Source organism: Plodia interpunctella, chromosome 25 (assembly GCF_027563975.2).
Source record: "Plodia interpunctella isolate USDA-ARS_2022_Savannah chromosome 25, ilPloInte3.2, whole genome shotgun sequence".
NCBI classification, from domain to species: domain Eukaryota; kingdom Metazoa; phylum Arthropoda; class Insecta; order Lepidoptera; family Pyralidae; genus Plodia; species Plodia interpunctella.
Genome location: NC_071318.1, coordinates 4136573 through 4159359, shown reverse-complemented (window position 1 = coordinate 4159359; position 22787 = coordinate 4136573). Strand labels below are relative to the sequence as shown.

General features: G+C 34.1%; 1 protein-coding gene across 1 annotated transcript in view; it reads left to right on the top strand.

Moving 5' to 3' along the window:
- LOC128680905 (cell adhesion molecule Dscam2-like) overlaps window positions 1-22787 on the top strand; it is an 86560-nt gene that overhangs the window by 37346 nt on the left and 26427 nt on the right. Inside the window, exons 3-5 of the mRNA XM_053764384.1 lie at window positions 10631-10700; window positions 12568-12629; window positions 20434-20473. Of these exons, the coding sequence (XP_053620359.1) occupies window positions 10631-10700; window positions 12568-12629; window positions 20434-20473 (172 nt within the window). The remainder of the gene's footprint in view (window positions 1-10630; window positions 10701-12567; window positions 12630-20433; window positions 20474-22787) is intronic.

Sequence of the window (22787 nt, the reverse complement as noted above, 5' to 3'; positions counted from 1 at the left end):
AATTTAAGTGTGTTATAAATAGGCTAAAATGTATTAATCTAATTCTTTAGCTACCGCCAATATAATTTCCACAATGATCAATACCCCTGAAATACAGTTTAGTCAGTAAAATCTGGTAGTAGCTGGAACAAACTGGAACTAACCGGAATAGACCGGATAAAACAAGATTGCGAGCAAAACTGCCGAGTAGCCGCAATCCGTAGTTACCGGGAGTAATAAATTAATTTAGAGAAGGTCGGTAATAATAACTTCTTAACTACTTTGCTTATTAACTGTTAAAGTTAAACTTTAAAGTAAGTTTACGCTCATAAACATAACAAAATAGTGATGAGCGGAGTTTTCAATGGAGAATCAGTAATTGAAATAATATTATTCAAAGAATAAACGCATGTAAAGTGAAAGTTCAAGCGTTCACGCATGTAAAGTAAAACGCATGTAAAGACAAAACGCAGGAATAGGAAAACGTTTATATGAGAGTATTTCTCACGTCTGAGCATTTTCCCCTTCCTCTGCTGTTGAGTGTCGGATCCTATGGTCTGTACTATATTTCGTATCTACTTCGCAATTCAGCCTTCTTAGTCGTCAGACCATAGCACGCATATCATCCTTGACGAAAACTCACCAGAAATTCTGCCAGGATGAATGATGATGAGGTGGATGGGTACCCATTCAAATAGTAAATGCTTAGGATGCAGGTGCTTATGACGTTTACTAAAGAAGTTAGGTACCTAATAACTGTGCAATATATTTTTTTATGTAAAAAAAAATATATTTAGAAAGGTGTGTGTGAAAACCCTAAATAGAGCATTGCGTTTTGATAAAACAGATGAAAACTTATTCACTTTCGTTTACCTAAAAGCTTGTCGCTTTTCGACGAAACATATTTTATTGTGCACCTCCTAGGAGCAGTCCTAAAGGGCCCAATATTATTATGATATATCACTTGCGGCTTAGACGTTGTGTGAATATTCTGTAGATGTGATATGTAGGTGTGTAACAGAAACAGGAGTATTATTCGATGAAACCACAGACGTATACAGGATGATTTCTTATACATTGGTATTATTTTATCTATACATGCTCGATGGTACTGAACAACTTTTCGTATGGAATCTGCTGAAAGCTGATCCATACATCTTCCACAATAGGTATTTATTGTTGTATAGAACAGTTGATTTTTTTTCGCGATTTCGGAGTAAATCCCATACTAAAAGTTGTTCAGAATCATGGACTGAGCATGTAGACAAAATATGGCGAATGTATAAAAAGGTTTCAGAATTAGGCGTTGTCCTCATTGAGACAAAACATAAAGTTATCGAGAATAAATCAAACTAGCTTTTGTCCGCGGCTGCGCCCGCGTAAATTATTCACGGGAATAGTAATTTTCCGGGATGACAGGTACCCTATGTCCTTCTCCATACTTCGAACTACATGTATGCAACATTTGAAGAAGATTCGTGGAATACATAGAGCGTGAATAGGTAACAAACAAAGAAACTCACTTTCGTATTTATAATAGTTTTAAGATGTATAGAAATACCCCCAACCAGAAAACCACTCAGATACAATATTACAGTATGTATATGCAAGTCCTTCAAAAATGGCGTGAGTAGATATATTTAATTCGTTCAGATTCAGCATCGCGCGTCTGATTCTGCGGCTGCGGTGATCACGCGCAATCCGATGGGCCGTATGCCTGTTTGCCTGTTTAGTAGTACCTATAAAAAATAATCATCATCAGCCATGAAGCAATGATGTGAGAGTGAAAACCGAAATTGTGTCATAACTGAAAAAACCCAACGAAATTTTGGTCAATGACAAGTTTCAAACGCGTTGAAGATTAACATAATACTTCAACGCTATTCTATATACCTATATAAAATATGTAGAATAGACATCACTCTTGTCGAAATCAACACATCATTTGAATGTGGAATGTTACTTATGTCGAAAGTGATATAGTCAAGATTATGTTGGAAGGTTTTTTCACGCTGATGTGAACGAGGGGAAAAGGCGAGGGGGCGTTACGTCCATCACTTCATTTATAACTAGACGATGTTGTCTTAGTAGCCAAATAATTGAATTGGTGAAAAGTGCTAACTGTCAAATATAAATATAATTATAATAAATTATGAATAGGTATTACTAATTTTATTTTGAATTTAAATAATATATATTTATTTTATTTTAAAAGGCGTGAATATGCATCTCAGGGAGAGGGATATTTTTACGCCTTTTGCTGTAGAGACCCTGGGACCTTGGGTGCGGATGCAAAAACGCTTTAGAAAGAAATTTCCACGCGCCTGGACGATGTCTCTGGGGACTCAAGGGTTGGTTTGGCTAACGTTTTAGTTTGGCCATACAAAGAGGAATTGTCGCCAGCCTTCTGAGAACTTTACCGCGGGGATATAGTATATTTTTTTTATTTAAATTAATTTATAATTTAGTTCAAATTTTTAATTTTAACTTATTATTGTCTTCTAGTACTTTATGTTTTTGACACTATAAATTGGTAGTTGGGTGGTTCGCAGAGCGTTTCGACCGCTGCGGCTGCGCGGTCATTACAATCCGTCAATTTTCTTGAGGATGGAATCATTTCCAAAATCATTCATTTTAAAATTGACATTATTACAATACCGAATAATTAATGTAGGTAAAACTCTTATGTTATATGTATGTTCTTAAAAAGTTGAAATCTAGTACAATGATACTTCCGCGTTATTTTTCTTTGTCAAGACGCCAAACAATTGTTTTGTTTCACACTCTTCCTATGCCAAATAGGATAAAATAAAAATCCTCAATTGGTAACTTATTTGTGAATACGACTAGAATTTGAAATGAATTGTTTTTAAAAGCTTTTATTTGACTTGCAATGTACGTAAGTATGTATGTTCTATGTGGAATCTTGTAACTCAATTTTGAAGCAGATGTTCTTGAACCGATTGACCTGAAATTTTGTATACACGTTTAGTTTGGATGACAATACATTGTTAATATAAGCTTGACCTGACTGTGCACCCAGGAACGGCTCCCGATGGTTAACTGAGCGGAAATGATTTTATTGTCTCTGATAGATTGTCAAAAATTGCATTTTTATAAAACAAAAAAAAAACTAGAGTACAATTTCCAGTTTCATAACTATACTATCCAAGTATTCAACCACTGTTTAGTTATACGAATCCAGTGCAAAATGGGTCTTTATTAATGACCGTAGCTGTGTCATTCAAGATACAAGGGTCGCAACAATGTCTAATGGAGCGAGACTGCTAAGGGCTGTAGTCCACTAAAATTATACTAATGTGTTTTATTGATTTGTCTGATCAGGAGGTTCTGGCGAACCCGATGTGATGGTGGCAGAAAATCTGCTGTTTGTTCCGTGAATAAATAAATAAATGAGCCTTTATCCTTTGCTGTCTCTGCGGCACACAAATTTAGTTTTCTGTTCTTTGCTTATTTTATTTTCTTTCGTCTATGTGAAGTAATTAACGTCTTTTTAATGGGTGTTTCTCAGAGCGTTCAAACGCTGCGGCCGCGCTATCATTGCAATTTTTAAAATTTTATCTAAGATAAGAATTAGTTTCACTAATTATTCGACTTTAAAATAATTAATCTATTGTGTGGTAATGTAAATTTTGTGATTGATTTTGGAAACGATTCCTTCCTCAAGAAAATTTACGGATCGTAATGACAGCGCGGCCACAGCGGTCGTAACGCTTTGAGAACCATCTAATAGCAATAAATAAATTATCGCTATTTATGATTGAATAGCCAATGGAAGTATACCTTAACGCAACCGTCGGCTCTGCAAACAACATTCGAGAATTAAGGATATCGCTTTCCTATAGGTATAATCTGTTACTTTACAATACGTAGTATCTATTACAATACAATACAATAGTTACAAAAAGGCGACTTGAATCAAATCTGATACCAGTGGGCGAAGTGCGGGTTTGAATTTCACTTCTCACCATCGAATCGATTCGAAGTGAGATGCAGCGAATCAATCACATTACAATGTGGTGGTCATTGCACAATGGCGCACACTAACCCCTTGAAAATAAAGAAAATACAAATTAAAAGGTAGGTACCTAACCTAACCTAACCTAACCTTAAAAAAGGTTAGGTTTTAAGTTTAACTCGTTCACACTATGGACGCTTCATAAAGGTATATCGTTGGAAAATGTTTCTCTTTTCTTTCAAATATAAATACGATATCATTTTGCAGCTTAAAATGTTATCTACAAAATAATTATATACAAAATTGGTAACTATTTTATGTTCTCATTCAGGCTTTGTCAATACACAGGTGAAAATTATTTGACAAGTATGAGTAATGTGATGTGACGTGACTTTCGAGTTTTACGGAATCGCAAAGTAGGACATGAAGCTGACTTAATTTTAAAACCTTGAAATGAATACTGAAAAATGAATAAAATAATATCATTGTAGTTTTCAGTATTCATTTCAAGGTCTTATATATATATATATTATTTAGTATATATATATTATACGATGCTTCTTTTTGACGTCAATAAGTGGTGCATAGCGATATGCATATGTTGAAATAAACTATTGATAACTTTACTTTAATCAAACTACAGGTACATACACTACAGGTACCTAGACTTACCTTGCATCCTGAAGCTTTTCATCTCGTAGTTTCAGACGCCTCACATTTTCGGCTCAGTTTCTGCTGAAAGGCATTTGTTTGCGAAATTGAAATTTCTGTGTAAAATTTCGCCGCGACCCAGTGAATGAAGCCTCATTAAAGAGATGCCACCACGTAAATTGCAATTTATTGTGTTCATAGGGTTGTACGCAAATGTTATTATGTGCCAGGGTAACTATAATATGATTTTACAAGCTTTTATTTAATTTCCCCTGTCTCGATGTTTGGTTGTCTCTCTGCAAGTTATTTCTCCTACTACCAGTTGCCCTACAGAGTTGCAATTTCCCACGTCGCTTTAGTTTCCATGGCAATGCATTATTATAATATGCATCTATTGGTGATTGGATCCCGACGAGGGAACTCCTCAACGGTTTACACGGACGGACATGGGTTTTTTGTCAGGCGTGAAATGCCACACGATCTCTCTGACTATAAAAAAGCTTGTGGCAAAAATGAATTTTTTGTAAAAAAAAACTAGTTTATTAAGTAATTATTAACATTACGAGTATTAATTTCTTGACGACATGGTTATTACCTATGATTTTGGATTTAGGTTTGGTTTTGCGAAGGAAATAGTGGTGCTTATGACCTCTGTCATTCAGATGAGAAACTGTCAGTAATTTAAATATTGGTTTGCCTTAAAAATATGGTTCACCTTTTTGTATCCGTGCGCATTTATTGTACAAAATTGTAGACAATACATCTACGCAGTCTACATTTAAGCATTCGGACTGCACTTTATCATGAAATAAAAAATACATCAAATGCGATACACCTGTCACTATTTAATAACCCCAAACTGCGTAATAAATTGTTGAAACTGCTTTTATTTACTTTTAAATTTCGAACCAAATCTAATATGAATAGGCATCCAATAAAAATGAATCGAATTTAAATGTTCTCTCCAAAATCAAATTTAGAACTGGCCATTGCCAACCCTGAGGTATTTTGTTTGAAAATGTTTATTTATTTCATCGTTGCCATTTGGCCGAAATTGTCGCAGCATTGTCTTTTCGGTGAAAAGGCAGCCTTTTCGAGGTTCCGAATAATTATATCGGGCGGTTAACTCGACGATGGCATGCTGTTGAGATTTTAGGTCATCAGTTTTAATTTCCATTGTTTAGGGTTATAAGAGTTCAATTTTTCTTTTCTACTTCATGAAAGAACGCTCTATGGCTGCGAAAGCAACTGAGAAAACCATTATATACATCTTTTATCTATGGAGAAAACGCTCATATTATGAAAGCGGAAAACTTACTTACTTACGTAAAACTTGTAAGTTTAAACTTCACTTGTAAATATTTCCTGGCTAATTTTATTTATATATAACTTTTTGTAAAATAAAATCTACAAATAAAAAATACAGGAGCAAGAATTAATTTACTATTGGGATCTATCACCACTTTCAGACAAAATATCATATTGTAATCGGGAGTTCTCTCCCCGCGTCGGTATTTCCCGAATCCTAACACCATAGACCTAATGTCTGCTTCCCACGAGGCTAGAATAAGGTCAAATGCGCACTCTCTAATAATAATAAAAACATTGCATTAAATGGTGTTTCACAAGTGTTGGATAGGGCTAACTGACCAATAACATCAGGCAAATCAATATAGCAGCTAGTACGAGTATATCTGTCAGATTACAGGAAATATAGTAGGAAAAATCGGGAGGCACGATGTGGTCACATAGGAGTGGAGGCTTTGATCATGCTACATATCTGATCGATATGTTAGATATTGGTTAACAAATACTTTATCGGCAAGTGGTGGAATAGACCCTAATATAGAAAACTAACTTTTGCCCTACTAATTTCCTACGGCAACATTTATTTTTCCGGAATAAAAGGACCCTCTGTCCTTCTCCGCACTTCAAAACTACATGTATGCAAAATTTTAAGACGATCGATTGAGCAGCTAAAGCGTGAATAGGTAGTTAACAAACTAACTTTCGCATTTATAATATTAGTTACAATGTAAAAAAATATCAACATCCTCTTTCTCAGACGGGGTACACGCTATCAAACAAAATACATATTGCATTATGAGAAAATAACCACAGCATCTTGTATGAAGCTGATCCATCATCGACGTGAAAAAGCTTTGGGAAATTATTTCCTCGTCAGCTTTAGATAAAGAAAAAAGGTAACACAATATTATTGTTATTTTTACTCTTGGAAATTTACCGGCTAAAGCGCATGACAGATTATATAGGTATTAAAGTTATGCGATTTTATTATTTAGTAGCGGCCAATCTCGACTTCGCCTCCACAATGCACGGGGCACGTAGCTATTGCCACTATTTGATAAATAAAAATAAATAAACAAATATGTTCTTATGAACAAATCACACAGACAAACATCCAAGACCCCCGAATCTTGGACCAATCAGAAAAAGATCATTTTCCACCCGACCCGGGATCGATCACTTTACCACTGCGCCACTGAGGTCGTTAAACCTCCACTAAGTTAATTATTTTAACCCTTTACGTGTCTAACTTTGGCACTAACGCATGGCCTAAGCTTGGGACGCGTTACTGGTTAATACCAGTTTTATATCGGTAAATAAATAGTAATATTTATCTTAATTCTAAGAGCACTTGGCTAAGTAGACGGCAATAGATATTAGTCCTGTCAGATATAAATTAGTATTTTTATTTATTATAAACTCCATTTTCCGGGTTGAGAGGTGTGTACTTTAAATTACATGTACGCGAAAATTCATGAAGATTAGTTTAGTAGATAACAAACAAACTTACGTTCGCATTTATAATATTATAGTTAGGATTCTGTTTAGGCGACATGAAATCTGATATCAGTATTAGGAATAACACACTCGATAACCAAGAAATCTAAGCAGAGTACGTTCACCTTCTTATGTCAAACGTGGAAACCATTTTGTAAGTGCGTTGTCTTCAAAATGTTTCATCTTTTTTCCCATTTTCCCGGCCGTCAGGAAACCGCATAGGTTCTGCGGCCATTAGCCTAATGACAGCTAAATAGTGAGAGTACAGAGCTGGCACTTTGTAATTATTATGTACAGTTATGGCCAGATAAACTTAACTCCTCAACTAATAAATTATCAGAGGGGTCTGTGCGACTTTGCTATCGATATCTCACCATAGAGTCGATTCGCAGTGAGAGTGCTATTGTAACGCAACGAAATCCACACCGCAATATGATTGGTTTGCTTTTAGACTCGAGTCGATAATGAGAAATGAAAACCTGGACTTCGGACCCGGAATTCAAACCTCAGCTTTCTGCCCCCGATTGTGTTCACTAACAACAATTTTTTGTGTTCACTAAAAACAAACATATGTTTCAGGGTCACAGTTTGACGACCTCGATGGCGCAGCGGTAAAGTGCTTGCCTCTGAACCGAGAGGTCCCGGGTTCGATCCCCGGTCGGGTCATGATGAAAAATGATCTTTTTCTAATTGGCCCGGGTCTTGGATGTTTATCCATATATGTATTTGTTATAAAATATAGTATCGTTGAGTTAGTATCCCATAACACAAGTCTCAAACTTACTTTGGGGCTAGCTCAATCTGTGTGATTTGTCCTAATATATTTATTTATATGCGCACAGTTTACATTTGTGTACTTTAAACGCACCACGCTAATGTACGTACCTACGTAGTATTCTTTATTCTTTTTATATCTAGCGGCCTGCGCGGAAAAAAACAAAGGCGACGACTGGCGACCTCGGTGGCGCAGTAGTAAAGTACTACTCTCTGAGCCGAGAGGTCTCAGGTTCGATCCTCGGTCGGGTCATAATGGAAAATGGTATTTTTCTGATTGGCCCTGGGTCTTGGATGTTTATCTATATATGTATTTGTTATAAAATAAACAACAGATGGCAGTATTTTACGATAATCTTCTAATTAATCATCTAATATTCTTCAAATGCAATAAAAATTAATCTCAATAAGTTATCCTTCTGCACTTTTACTGTTTTCTAACATTGCGCTCAATCTAACGTCTGTGTAATGCTAGTTACGCAACTCCTATAAAAAACGTAAAAGAGGCGCTAAATATGATTAAAATTGAATTATATATAAATAAAAACAATCCATAAAGTCTGATGTAAAAAGTAAAACATTTAGAGTTGCATCTTCACACTAAATAAAAATACATCCATAAATATGTAGTGTGATTTTAATGATGTTCATATTCATACTGGACAATCCGGACATGGCTGTTTTTTAAGTTTTCGATTATATTTATATGATTGACATAATCCTATCATCGACATAAACAAATATTATCCTATCGTACGTTAACATACAAATGTGAAAGTTTGTGAGGATATATGTGTGTATGTATACGCAAAATCTACTGCGCCGATTGTTACGAAATTTGCTACATGGGTAAAATATAACCTGGAATAGCACAAAGGGCCCGGGCGCAGCTAGTGTTTACTAATTTTATTATTAAGTGCAAGGAGAATTATCAATTCATACATTGCATACCGTGGTATATATACATATACATACCTTTTTATACCTTTTCCATTATTCATGTATTCTTCCAAAAAAAATTTTTTTTTTCAACTCTCTGAAACATTTATTTGCTGTATCAAATACGGTTGGTTTCATATATTGGTACTTTTTTAAACTCTGCTTGGAAACAAAACGTTTTGTTCGTTCAGTAAAATACCATTTTTTTATCGAAAAATATTCCTAAAATCTCGTATTCCACGTACGGCTTCAGTGTGTTCAGCTGAATAAACCTCGGTTTTAAACTTGGCGAAGTGAACCGTGCCGAGCGAAAACAAAGTAATTCACAATCATATTGAAACTTGGCCTTAATAGAATATTCTGGATTGTTTTCCATACATTTTGATATTGCTTCTGATGTGATCGGATTCGAACGATTTTTTTTCAATCCATCTGAATTATATCTGTGTCTTGGATACAAAATTCAGTTATTGAAAATACTTAATAAAATACTTAATTCTGATGATGCAATAATACTTTTATTTTATGTACTTAATTTACTTCACGCGTTTTCTTTGATATTTACTTAGTTTTATGACTTAAACACGTCAATTAACGTACGTCAATTAAGTCAGATTAAAAATTATATTCACTCATATTTTAGCACTCATGAAAGGTCTCTAAAGATATTATATACAATCGACTGCATTTAGGTTTAACCAGACTAAAGTTAGGTCTAGCCGAAGCCGTGTTTTATCTCATATAATCTAAAAGTTGTATCTTAATGTACACAATCTGAGAAGTTGATCAACTGTAAGGATATTACGTTACAGCGTTTCTAATCAGTAAAGTTTATTGTGCACGTAATATTCTTAGAATAAACTCGAAACAGACCAATTAAATTTTACAACGCGTAAAGCAAATTAAACGTTTACTGTTTATGGCGTAAATATGGCGACACTATTACGTTTGAGGGCGCTGAATCTGTACCTATCTACGTATAATAAAACTATAAGTACGCTATGTCTGTATATAGATGTTAAAGAAAAATAATTAGGTATGGGACTAGTACAAGCCAAAAATATTAATATTAAATACAGCTCGATTCGATTAAATAATAACAATAATTACAAATTACAAATATATAAAACGAAGTCGTTTTCCGCTGTGTATCTGTCCCTATTTGTTTGACCTGTTGAAAGTTTACATATTAATTGCATTGTCGTTAAAATTTAAATAGGTATCTAGACTATATAGATAGTACATTACATACATACATAAAATAATATTTTATTGGACTTGTAGGTACATGTAATGTTTACTTAGATTTTTAAAAGTACGCAACGGATCTGATGCGGGATGCTTTTTTTAAATGGATAATGTGATTCCTAATGAAGATTTAGGTCTATAGTTTAATATTTCTCAAAAGGGGGGATCCCATACCCAGCAATGGGACACATACAATGAAGGATATTAAAAAAACCGCTAGTAAATAAGCTAAAATATAATATCTTTTTGTTACAGTCACAGCGGCCACAACATCATTTGAAACACACGTTGAGGATGGCTACAGAATATTTAAAACATATTTAAGGTGAGTACATAATATTTTTTTTACTTCTCTAGCTCGAAAAGTACTTTATTTTGCTTGCAGGTGACATACAATTCTATAAAACATTTTTCTATAATCGATTAGAGTAGTATACATCTACTTAATATACTTGCTTATTGAAATGAGAAGAATATTTTGTTTGAAAGTGTATGAAAAAATATGCATCCTATTCTAATGGTTAAAAATATATTTATAGGACGATGGCGCCATGGTATACATCTTTCATTTCTACTTTTAGGGGTGAGTTTCACCATCAAAATTGACATTGATTTTAACCGGCGCACCGCTGACGGTTAGACAAAATGGCGTACATTGCGCATGTTATAGATAACGCCAAAGTTGACCGTGCAACCCACCCTTAATTAAAGTGATATGTCTTTTGTTTGATTTTATATTGAACTATGTATCTTACTCTGTAGTCGAATAGAATAATGGAAACGGTTAGATGGTTATATACAAAACATATAATTCATTCGTCTATATATATTAAAGCGTTGACTTTGTAATTTAATTACAACAAATCGTAACGAAGAAGACAGAGACGGGTATAGCCTCAGTCTAATAAAAAAGCGCTTATCAGCCGTTTCCGAGATGTTCACTGTTATTGCCTTTAAAGTTTTACGTCGCCAAATGTAAGATAAAGGTTGGATCCATTGGGCCAGTCAGGGAATATAACTAATTTTGAATGGGACCAGAAAAACGTCACGTTCTTTATTAATGGCCAGAGACGCAAATAAAACCCTTGTGTTATATATTTAAATGTAATTCTTTAAAATATAAAATTTCTTTATGTCAAAAATTAAACTACTCTTGTTCTACTTGTTTTTTTTTTGCTTATGGTTATAATTGAATTTATTTTTTATTATGTTTGCCGCCATTTTGAAATTCCTGCCGATATCTCAATTTTTCATGTTTAATTTGTAACATTTATTTCGATTTTAATTTCAAACTTAAACATATCAGTAATCACGGTGTTAAGATAAATGAATTTAAACTCCGTAAATATATTGTTTTTTCCACCTGATGTTACAATAATATTTATAATTTTAATGTTTGGCATGTATGTCTACATGTTCATAATGGGAAAGTCTCATTTAATTAACATATAACACGTGAAAAAATATGTATGTTACTAAGGTATGTAATTGATTTTCAACAAAAGCATATGAAAAAAAAAGTTTTAAAAATGGCGCAGTGTATCACACCCTTGGATTTACGAGTGTAACTGACAAAGTAAACACGAAGTGTCAAAATGTTATAGAGCGGTGTTAAATTCGGACGTTTTGTTTATTGCCGCGTGTCGAGAATTACATGTAACATTTATTTCACTGGCTGACATGTTGTTTTTCATTAAAAATGATTTTCTAATGCCCCAGGCTGCGATCCTGTAGGAATTTCCCGTATGATAATGAAGAATGGCATGGAGCTAATCAATTTTGACAGTTTCTAAAATTACCGTAACTTTGGACGTTTTTCTAAAAAATTCTGTTTAATTACTGAAGAATTTCGGTATTTTTTTAATGTATCTCACTTTCTCATATTTGCTTGTGATATAATATTATATATGACGCAAACAAAAACCATAAACATTAACTTCCGTTGTATTTTTACAACCGGATTCCTGCCTGCCGTCAACCCTGCTTTGGAATGCAATTGTTGCCTATCCGATGCCAATAGGATGTCCTATTTAAAGGCGGAAGCGCACGCCATGTTTTTTAAATGTCTCAACAACACAAACTAGTATTTCCCAAACAAATTGTACTCCAATTCTGAATTAAAATAAAAATATATATTAAAAAATGGTTTTCCGAGGTGCTCATTTTTTTATTTTTAATACCGTTTGTTCCAGGGATAAGGAACTCGCTACGTCATCTACATCTCGAGGGATTTACGGGGATAAAAGGGATTACGGTAAGTACGTTTTGTAATATAGATCATCAAAATATGTTTTTGGGGAATTTAGCATAAGAATTTTTGGGTTATAATTGCGTATTCGAGTCGCATACATCTTGAAAGAGATCTAGTATTAGACTGAAACTATAGTTGACTTTTTCAACAATAACTTGTGAATGACGACCTCGGTGGCGCAGTGGTAAAGTGCTTGCCTCTGAACCAAGAGGTCCCGGGTTCGATCCCCGGTCGGGTCATGATGGAAAATGATCTTTTTCTGATTGGCCCGGGTCTTGGATGTTTATCTATATATGTATATGTTATAAAATATAGTATCGTTGAGTTAGTATCCCATAACACAAGTCTCAAACTTACTTTGGGGCTAGCTCAATCTGTGTTATTTGTCCTAATATATTAATATATACTATATATTAATGACCTCCTGTATATTTATCACTATCATTATATAGTATAAAACAAAGTCGCTTCTCGTTATGTGTCTGTTCTTATGTATGCTTAGATCTTTAACTATACAGGGTTACTGGTATCTAACGCATAACCTTCCAAAGGCGCATAAGGTACATAGAGACATTTTTCTGGAAATATTACTAAAGAATTTCGGCAAAATTTGGAACTAACACCTTTTGTTCTTCGACTTTTCTGTCTAAACATAATCTATACAAATAAAATCCTTTTTTTAGTTTTAATGTCGTTTCTATAAAAACGTTAACTCTATGTTCGATTCCACTACATAACGCTACTGTACTGTCTCGTGTTGCTTAGTTATTAGTAGAATCGTAAATTAGATTGTATTTTTTATATGAAAAAAAAATACGAATCACGAAAAGTCGTAGAATAAAAAGTTGCTTGTTTAGATGTAACCAACTTTAGGAGGATTTGCGTTTGATACCAGAAACCTAACTTTGAACTTACTTGTTTTATCTGAAGCCTATCACCAGACTGTGGATCATTTTATGTAAACATTTTGTATATAAATGTAAACATGTTGTGAAGAGCCTATTTGTTTATTATTTCCTCTGTCTTGTCACTAGTACTTCCTCTTAAGATAATGATCACTTTTTCTTTTATTTGTTTTATGAAAATTGTATCGGTCTCCCCAAATTCTTGGAAAAGGATTAGCTTCAGAGAAAACATAGTGGTCTTATATTAAATGCAAGAGAAAAATAATATAAATTCTAAAGGACATTCGAAATGAGAATAGAATAAAATAATTATATTTTATGTCACTTGTCAAATCAGTGTGAATTTTATTGCCAGAAAGTAAAATTTTATAGATGTGTCTAAACGGAACTAGGTACTTAAATAATATCCAATTACTACTAAATATAATATTGGGTATGTAATTACCATATTTTTTGTTGTTTTCGATTAATTTCCTTCCAATTAAAAATGTACTAAAATAATTATAAACACTGGCAACTTATAAAAAAAAATACGTCGCGTTCTTGCTGTAAAAGTTTCGTTGTGCAGAAATAAAAAAAAGTTTTAAACTTGAAGCAAGGCTTTTTTTGACTTTAAAGTTTAAACTCTAGTTCTTTTCCCAGTTCAGATTTGTGGTACGAGTAGCTGTTTTATATGCTTGCACTTACTGCTTTGTGAAATAAATTATCTACTAAAGGGTGCTGCGCTCATATTTTACTCCATATATTTTGTTTCTACGAAAAATATTTCAAAGCAAAACGGTGAACCCTACTAATATTGTAAATGCAAAAGTTTGTGAGGATGTGCGTATGTATGTTTGTCACTCTTTCAAGCAGAATCTACCGGACCGATTGTTATGAAATTTGGTACCGTGGCGCAAGTAATATATAAATACATAGAAACATCATATTTCGTATGTGACGGTGGATAATCATAGATCTGATGCGGGTGTGGTCCCAAGGTGAATACATTTTTTTTTTTTTCCTTTTGGCCACATACATGGTCAGCTTCGTGTGGCAATGGAACGGCACACTATGGTAATAGTGAATCAGATTTTAACATCAGCTAAAGCATTATGAAACTACAACATCATGTTTTACGAATCGTCCTTTTTCACAAACTGCCAATTCAAATTAAAACTGGAATTGTTCTATCAGGAGTTGTATTTAACTTTGCTCTGCAATGTACCAAGTTCATTTCGAATTGGAATTTCAAATTGTTGGGATACATAGATTTATTGTGACTAGATGCCGCATGCCTTGCGAACATAGAATTTACGTTCAAGCTCATATTGTCCCTTTCCTAAAATGTCCCCTGATTTCAAAATGTCCCCTGATTTCAAAATGTCCCCTGATTTCAAAATGTCCCTAATTTCAAATGTCCACAATTTTTTTTCCTAAAATTTCCTTTTACCAAAATGTCGCCTTTTTACATTGCTTCCAATATTACATTTGAGAAGACTAAAAAAAACAAACTAACATTGGTTTGTTTTTTGTATACCTACCTAAATTTACCTGGAAGCTGATTTAGGTATATCACAATGATGTGTTGTGTATGCATTAGGTGAATTAGTAACTATACATATAAATTAGCATTCACTTACTGGCTGGCTATTGCCGGTTGCAAAAAACAAAAATTTGTGTGATTTTTTATCGCTTCTGCAAGCCATATTGAAAAGAACTAACTAATATTATAATTAATGTCAAAGTAAGTTGTTTATTACCACTTTACGCTCTATCTAAACTATCTTTTGTAAATATGTAGTTTGAAGTATGGAGAAGGACATAGGGTAACTTTTCTACCGGAAAATTAACGCGGGAGAAGCCGCTGGCAAAAGCTATTTGCAATTAAAAATACAAACACGTTGCGGTCTTTTCGATGATACGTATGAGTTCTAAAATATGTCCCTATTTAGTCAAGATGCGGTGTCTAGTTTGTCATAATTCTCTGATAGAAATCATATGGTTTGTAACGAATTTACAAAACACATCCTTTTTTCCGCCTAATTGACGCATCGGTTTGTTAGTATACAAGTAGGATTCTTGAGTTCGTAATTAATTATACCGTAGGGAATTCTGCGGGATAGCTTGAAGTTAATTTATTTGCGGTAATATTTTCATTAAATTAGGCTTACAATTTTCACTTTTTAGTGTTCCGTAATGAATAAAGAATTTGCTTCGCCAATTAATCAACACATGGTTGCCAAAAATAAAAATTCTCAACTTGTATAATTTGAGAATTGTAAAAAATTCTTAACTTTTATGATACAGAGTTGAGATTTTTTTAAAATTCCTCTTAAACATTTAAAACGAAATCCTTGTAATAGTATAACTTTATTATTAGTCTGTCAAGAGACACGCAGATTTACATACAAGTTACAGCACAAGTTACAAGTTTAAATTAATCTTGTTGTCAGTATATCATCTAGCGTTTAAACATGTTAAAACTGTCACAAATGTAACCATACAAACAGAATCTCTTCTTCTTGACCTTATCCCACTCATGTGGGGTCGGCACAGTATGTAAGTTCCTTCCATTTTGTTCTGTTATTTGCCATATCCATTGATACTCCTTTCCTGTTCATACTATCCTTGACACACTCCATCCATTTCTTCTTAGGTCTTCCTCTATTCCTGGAACCCTTTACTTCCATCTTTAATGCCCTGTGAGTGACGTGATTTTCATCTCTTCTCAAAATATGCCCGTACCAGCCTAACTTATAACTATGTAATTTCTCATTAACTGGTGCTACTTTCATACTTCCTCTTACATACTCATTCCTTATTTTATCTAATCTAGTTTCCCCGCACATCCATCTCAGCATTCGCATCTCTGTCGCATGAAGTTTCCTTTCGTCCGTCACTTTCGTCGCCCAACATTCAGATCCATACATTATGACAGGTCTGATAACTGCCTTATAAATTTTTCCTATCAATTTAAGGGGAATACGTTACGTCACTTGTCTCCATTTTGCCCATCCTAAAAGCAAAAAGGTACCAGGGTACTGATACTCCATTCGTCCGGGATCGCCTCTTCTTGTATCAACTTATTGAAAAATAAAACCAACCATCTCCATCAATTCTCTTTCAGCAGCTTCCACACTTCCACTGGTATTCCATCAGGTCCCACTGCTTTCCCCTTTTTCATACTATCTACCGCCATTTTCACTTCGTCAATACTTATTTCATCATCATCAGAAGTAAACAAGAATAAACGTTAACCTATATTGATTCATGAAATTTTACAACACAGACGACAGTGACACAGTCAAATTTGACCTGCGCGCTGCTAATGTTTAGACAAAATGGCGTACTTTGAGATTTTCTGCGCATGTTAAAGTTAACATCAAAGTTGACAGTGGCCTTATTACTCCTTTAGGGTATAGGAGGAATAAGGGTAACGCGAGAGGCTAAGATGTTCGCAATTTTTTTTTAAATCGTAATTAATTCGAGAGTTCTGAATCACAAAAACATCCATCAAAACATTTTATCACACTTTTATTCACACGTTTACATCACAACAAATAAAAATCAAACTTTTTCGTAACACAATAAGTGCTGCCGCTCATAAGCCGAACTACATCTAAAACTGCTCGGAGTTGGACAATCGAGTTGGCAAGTCCAACTTTTCTATCAGTTGTCCAACCGTTCTGTCCAACTTTGCGCCGACAATCGGTGCAATGCTTCCGACAGCTACAGACAGGAATTTCTACTAATTCTCGTGTTAGGAATTGTTGAACGATAGTTTTTTTACGTGGTAATATTTAGGTTTTCCTCGAAGCGCAACTTTTAGTTGTTCGAAGCGCAACCTTTGATGCTAAAAGGTGCGCTTCAAAACGGGTGTGCCTGCAGGAATAGCTCATAATTTCATATAGTCCAATTTAATCTCATTTTCTCTTATTGTAACATTCTTTATTCGACATACTTAGGTTGATATACATCAGTTTTTGAAAGTCAAATTAACAGCCGACTTCCAAAGCGCGGATAAAGAAACGGCAACAAACTTAATCTTTGGACGCGTTTACAAAAACCAGAAATTTCCAAATCATTGCGTTATTCAATCTGAAATCTTATTAACACCGAATTGAAGTTATTTAGAGAAATAGAAACAACACTACGTGATCTAATTAAATTCATTCGAGCAGTAAAAATCGGAGTTTCGGGAACAATCGTCGACGGTATTTTGTGAAATTTAATTCGTGTTTTCTTTCGTGTTGAATTTTGAACGTTTATCAATAAATTGCGGCATAAGAGCGGCATACAATTTTGATTTTTGTTGTCATTCACCAGACTATTTCATATTAATGTTCTCAAAAAAATGCATATTGCCGCCATAACTAAAAATATTAATATTATTATCCTAAATTGCAACACCTCGAATAAAATGGCGTATTCAAATTAATAAAATTTAAATTCACAGCATAAAATGTAAAATGATCAACATAACTAACCTAAAATTATCTTGCCACGTGTTAACCTACCCCGTAACAACACTCATTAACCTAACTGCTTAGTTACTTAGTCGTTAGTAGGAAATTGGATAGTGAAGATAGTCTTACAAGACCCTGGGTTGAACAGGACCTCGTTTTATATGTTTCAAAGTAATGGTAAGTGACATTTTGTGAATCTCTCTCGTCTTTGCATGTTTGCGGTTACATTGTGGACTGTGACGCCGTTGCATAGTGGTAAACCAGTATGCGGGTTGCCTAATGGTAAGCAAACACCCCAGTCTATAGACCCTTGACCGCTAAGTGTGTCTGTCTGTGTACGTGGCAACGTAGCTCATCAACGGGTGAACCGATTTGGATGGAAGTCACTAATGCGTTGCCTATTTTGTGGCCTATAACACTAAGTAGGCAACACAATAATAATAATATACATAAATTACACTGTCTCTTTCATTCTTTAAACCGAAACACAACGATGCAAACACTGCTGTATTCTTAAATGCAGCGAATGCTTGAATAGGCACAGACAATATTTAGTATTTTTTTCACTTCTATGAAATAAAGCAGCAGTTTTTGAAGCCCAAACATGCTTGTGAAGGATTTGGTTTGATCAAAGGTTTTTGAGAACCTTTCACTCAGTTGAACCGGGAACCAGGATTAAAAGTTGTCAGTCGTGAATAGAGCCCTTTGAGAGTTCAAATTATGCCGCAGGGTAAGCAAAATAGGCGATTACAAATTTTGTGATCAAGTAGTTTTTTTTTTTATACCATTTTGTGCATAATTTTAATAAAAGTTTTTTAAAGATTTAACGTAACGAGAAAAAAATAGGGATAAACACAGATTGAGTTAGCCGCAAAGTACATAAGCACGAGACTTTTATTATGGGATTTTAAAGACTAATATTCTATATTACATTATATCATAATTATACAGAAATAAAATGTAACTTATTAATAGGCTGTGTTCCGAGGAACTGTTAGACATGATGCCAACTGCCACTTTCCACCACCACACCTCTCGCCATCATCAGGGAGTTCATCCTCATACCTTGGAGTCCAAAGTGCCGCGTACTGTACGCTTCAAAAGGAATTCTCTTCCTCGTACTCAAAGGTTATGGGATGATCTCCCTGCCATGGTTTTCCCTGGAGACTACAACATGAAGTTCTTCAAAAAGGGCGTGAAAAGATTTATTCAGGGTCGGCAAAGCGCACGTGATGCCCTTGGTGTTGCAGGCGTCCATAGGCTGCGGTGACCGCTTTCCATCATATGGGCAGCATGCCTGTTTGCCTACTTAGTATAAAAAAAAATATACTATTGCTGCAGATTACTATTTACACTCTAAATATTGTGTAAATTATATAACCTTATTCTTACATATTAGAAAATCAAAGTCATCTGGCGCGTCTGTCCGTCCGTCTGTCAGTTCGCGATATGCTCAAAAAGTATTGTATCGATTATCATGCGGTTTTCACCAGTGTGGTTTCTGTGCTATAGGTATAATTTATTACGTTTTTACCCGAGCGAAGCCGGGACGGGCCGTTAGTTAATAAAACCATTAGAAGAAGACCTCAGGATATAAATGTCATAAATGAACATGCACTTTACAATTACCTAATATTCTACTTTTGCAATGTAATAAGCCAACTTATTCTGTTTTTAAGTCTATATTTTAAATTATAAACAGAGAAGAAAATATACTTCACATAAATACAGTACAACTTCAATTAAAAACCCCAACTCAAAATCTTTTAGTTTTAAAACGAAAACAAACAGAAATAAAACCTTATATACAATCTAAAGAGATCCTAAAAACTTTACCGGACTGTCATTAGCGAACCCAACTTTATTTTATGGGACATAAAGTTGAAGTTGCAGTGGTTTATTGCGAGTATAGATTAGTCGGGGAGGCAACTTCGCAAACCGCCATGGAACTTTGTAGTGCTAGAGTTCTAGAGTTCGAAACTAAACTGGTTGGAAATTGAACGTACCACGTTTTAATAGTTTTTCAAGTGCTTTTTAAATATTTTCGAAGCGAAAGTTTTAATTCCAGCTTTTACACTGAGGTTGATTAAAATTGTTTTCTCGCTTAAGGAGTTGGGAACCTTGAGCGTTTCATCATTTCATAATTGAAATGAGGACTTTTACTTGTAATTTATAATAATTTCGTACTTAAATTTATATTTCTACAAATACTGTTATCAGAATTTATTCAAGTCACCTAAGAAGATTTTTACGGCTACCTATCTACCGCCATCTAGTGTTAAGTATAGTCTTTTCTTACAAAGTTTTCCTTTATTGGAAGATTTAGGTTATACATAAAATTTCTATAGAAGAGACAGATACAAATTTTGTGACACAAGTAGGATTAGAACCTTTTGATCATAAGCAGTTTTATATTTTCATCCTGATAATATGTTATATTCATTGTTGTTTCAGGTATTCTCTATCAAGATGAAAGGACGAGACATACATCAAAGTGAGTAATAAAATTTACAATTGTGTTTACTTTGCTAATAGGTATATTATAACAAAATTCAATACCGATACTACTAAAGATAAAGCAACATGACGCTAAATTTTAAATTTGTAATTAAGTCATAGATTGGTCCAATTTCCTAATGTAAAGAGGTACGTATGACCCGGCGAGGGCGTTGCTGCTGTTTAACGAATGACAATAAAATTGAAGGTTGTTTTTTAAATGTTTTTCTAAGAAATGATTGTTTCCTAAGAAATGTTTTCTAAGAATGGGCCGTCGAGAGTGTCGCTTATTATAATCGTGGTAGCCGAGTCAAGTATCCTTGTTATTGTGTAAGTAAGCTCTCCAACTACATCATCAATTTAAATTTTATCGCTTTATAGCCAAATAATGATATCAAAAATGCCACGGTTTTGAGATTATTAGCGTATTGTTATAACAATTTTTGATGTCGATATACGCCAGTTTCCGCCAAACTTTGTTTAATTGTATCTTTTGTATATGCCTCAGTATTGGAGACGTAATAAGCACTTACTATATATACTTTTTAAAGTTGATATTATAGTGTTGAATTAATTACATATTAATCTAGGTCTTCAACTCCAAATATAACTCGTCCTGAGGATGCCAAGTTAACCCCTACAAATGAAAACTTGTAAATTATGCGCCGACACGGAGACGACCCGCGCTAGAAGCTACTCAAATAGTGTGAAAGTTAGACTCAACTTAGCCGTATTAAACGAAATTTGGTTTTAGAGAGTTAGCTTTTTGAAGAGACGTACCTACCTGATAGGTTTTATTCTTGAATGAACAATGTCGTCAATAAATCTTTTTTATTTATTTCACAGTTTATAAGATAACAGGTTAGTGACCTACTTAGGTTAGAAACCTGTCCTGTGAGATAAGTCCCCTGTGTACATGTATCTTTCTTGTATTCATTCAATGGCTGCGGAAGCAACCAGTAATATGCTCAGAAGAGATAGAGAAAGGGTGTTAAAAAACCGTTAAAAAATCATCAACATCATATCGAGTAACGTGTTCTTGCTAACATTGGTGTCAGAAAAATGTTCTAAAAAAAAAATGGTGATTTCAAAAAATGTTTCATTTTTATACAAAGGCGTTAATATAGATGCGACTTAATTACTAAACACAGTGAGAAATATGCCCAATAATCATCCTTGATTTAGAAAATATAATATAGCTCCTTATCTTTCTTATTCCTAGAATTTGAATTAAATCGGATAACTTATATTTTCATGAATAATTCGTAATATCTATCGATCAAAATCTCGTACTTTATGGTCTGCACGTATACCATTTTGCAAATATGACCATAGCCAAATTCGTGCCACGTGGCTAGAAAATGGCACGGCCAAGAGCGAGTCACTCAGAAGTTTTGGCACAAAAGCCGTCCGTCGAACCACACGTGGGGGTTGTCTACAATTACACTATCTACTAACAGTAATAATATTATAAATAGGAAGATTTTTATGTGGCTACCCACAGCCAGAACTACTGTACCGATTTCTAAAATTCTTACACCAAATAGGACGCTAAATTATTTCAGAGTGATTTTTTTCCCTATGCACACAGTTCAGTATAATACCTAATGGTTGCTATACACTATGATCTAATTCGGACAGATACTGATGCAAATAATTGTACTACATTCCGTAATTTATGTAACCTTTTTATTACGGCTAGGAAGACCAGCGATCATCATCTACTGATAGTCCAAATAAACCTTAACTATTTTTGTTTCAATAAAAATTTTAACGTGCATTCGTTATTATTATTCCTGCGATAAACTTCAATTAAAGCAGCTAATACGCCAAGAAGACTTCAGTAAAAAAAGAAGTAATTTCTACATTATATTCAACAGCAGCGACGCGCTCAATTTATATAAATAAGTTGGTCCTTCTGTAACGATTCTATGTCAGTGACCAGTTACGTGCCACAGAGCTAAACGCACACGCCATAAACATATCAGGCCATAAATTCACAGCACATTATGCGAAGGCATGAGCGGTAATTTCATTAATCCTAGTTTAATTTATGCGTAGTTAACCGATGTTTAGCGAGACTTGGAGTTTTGTTTGTAATTCGTAGTGTTCTGTCAATATCATTGATTACCTCGTTTCTAAATTAGTTTTTAAATCTTTTTAATATTAAGTACAAGTAATGATTCAATGGTGGGTATTATTTCTAATACTACTCAATCTATATACGTATATAATAAACTGTAATTACACTATGTATGTACATAGGAGGTAGCATTAAAGAAAAAATATTATGGGACTAATAGAAGCCAAAA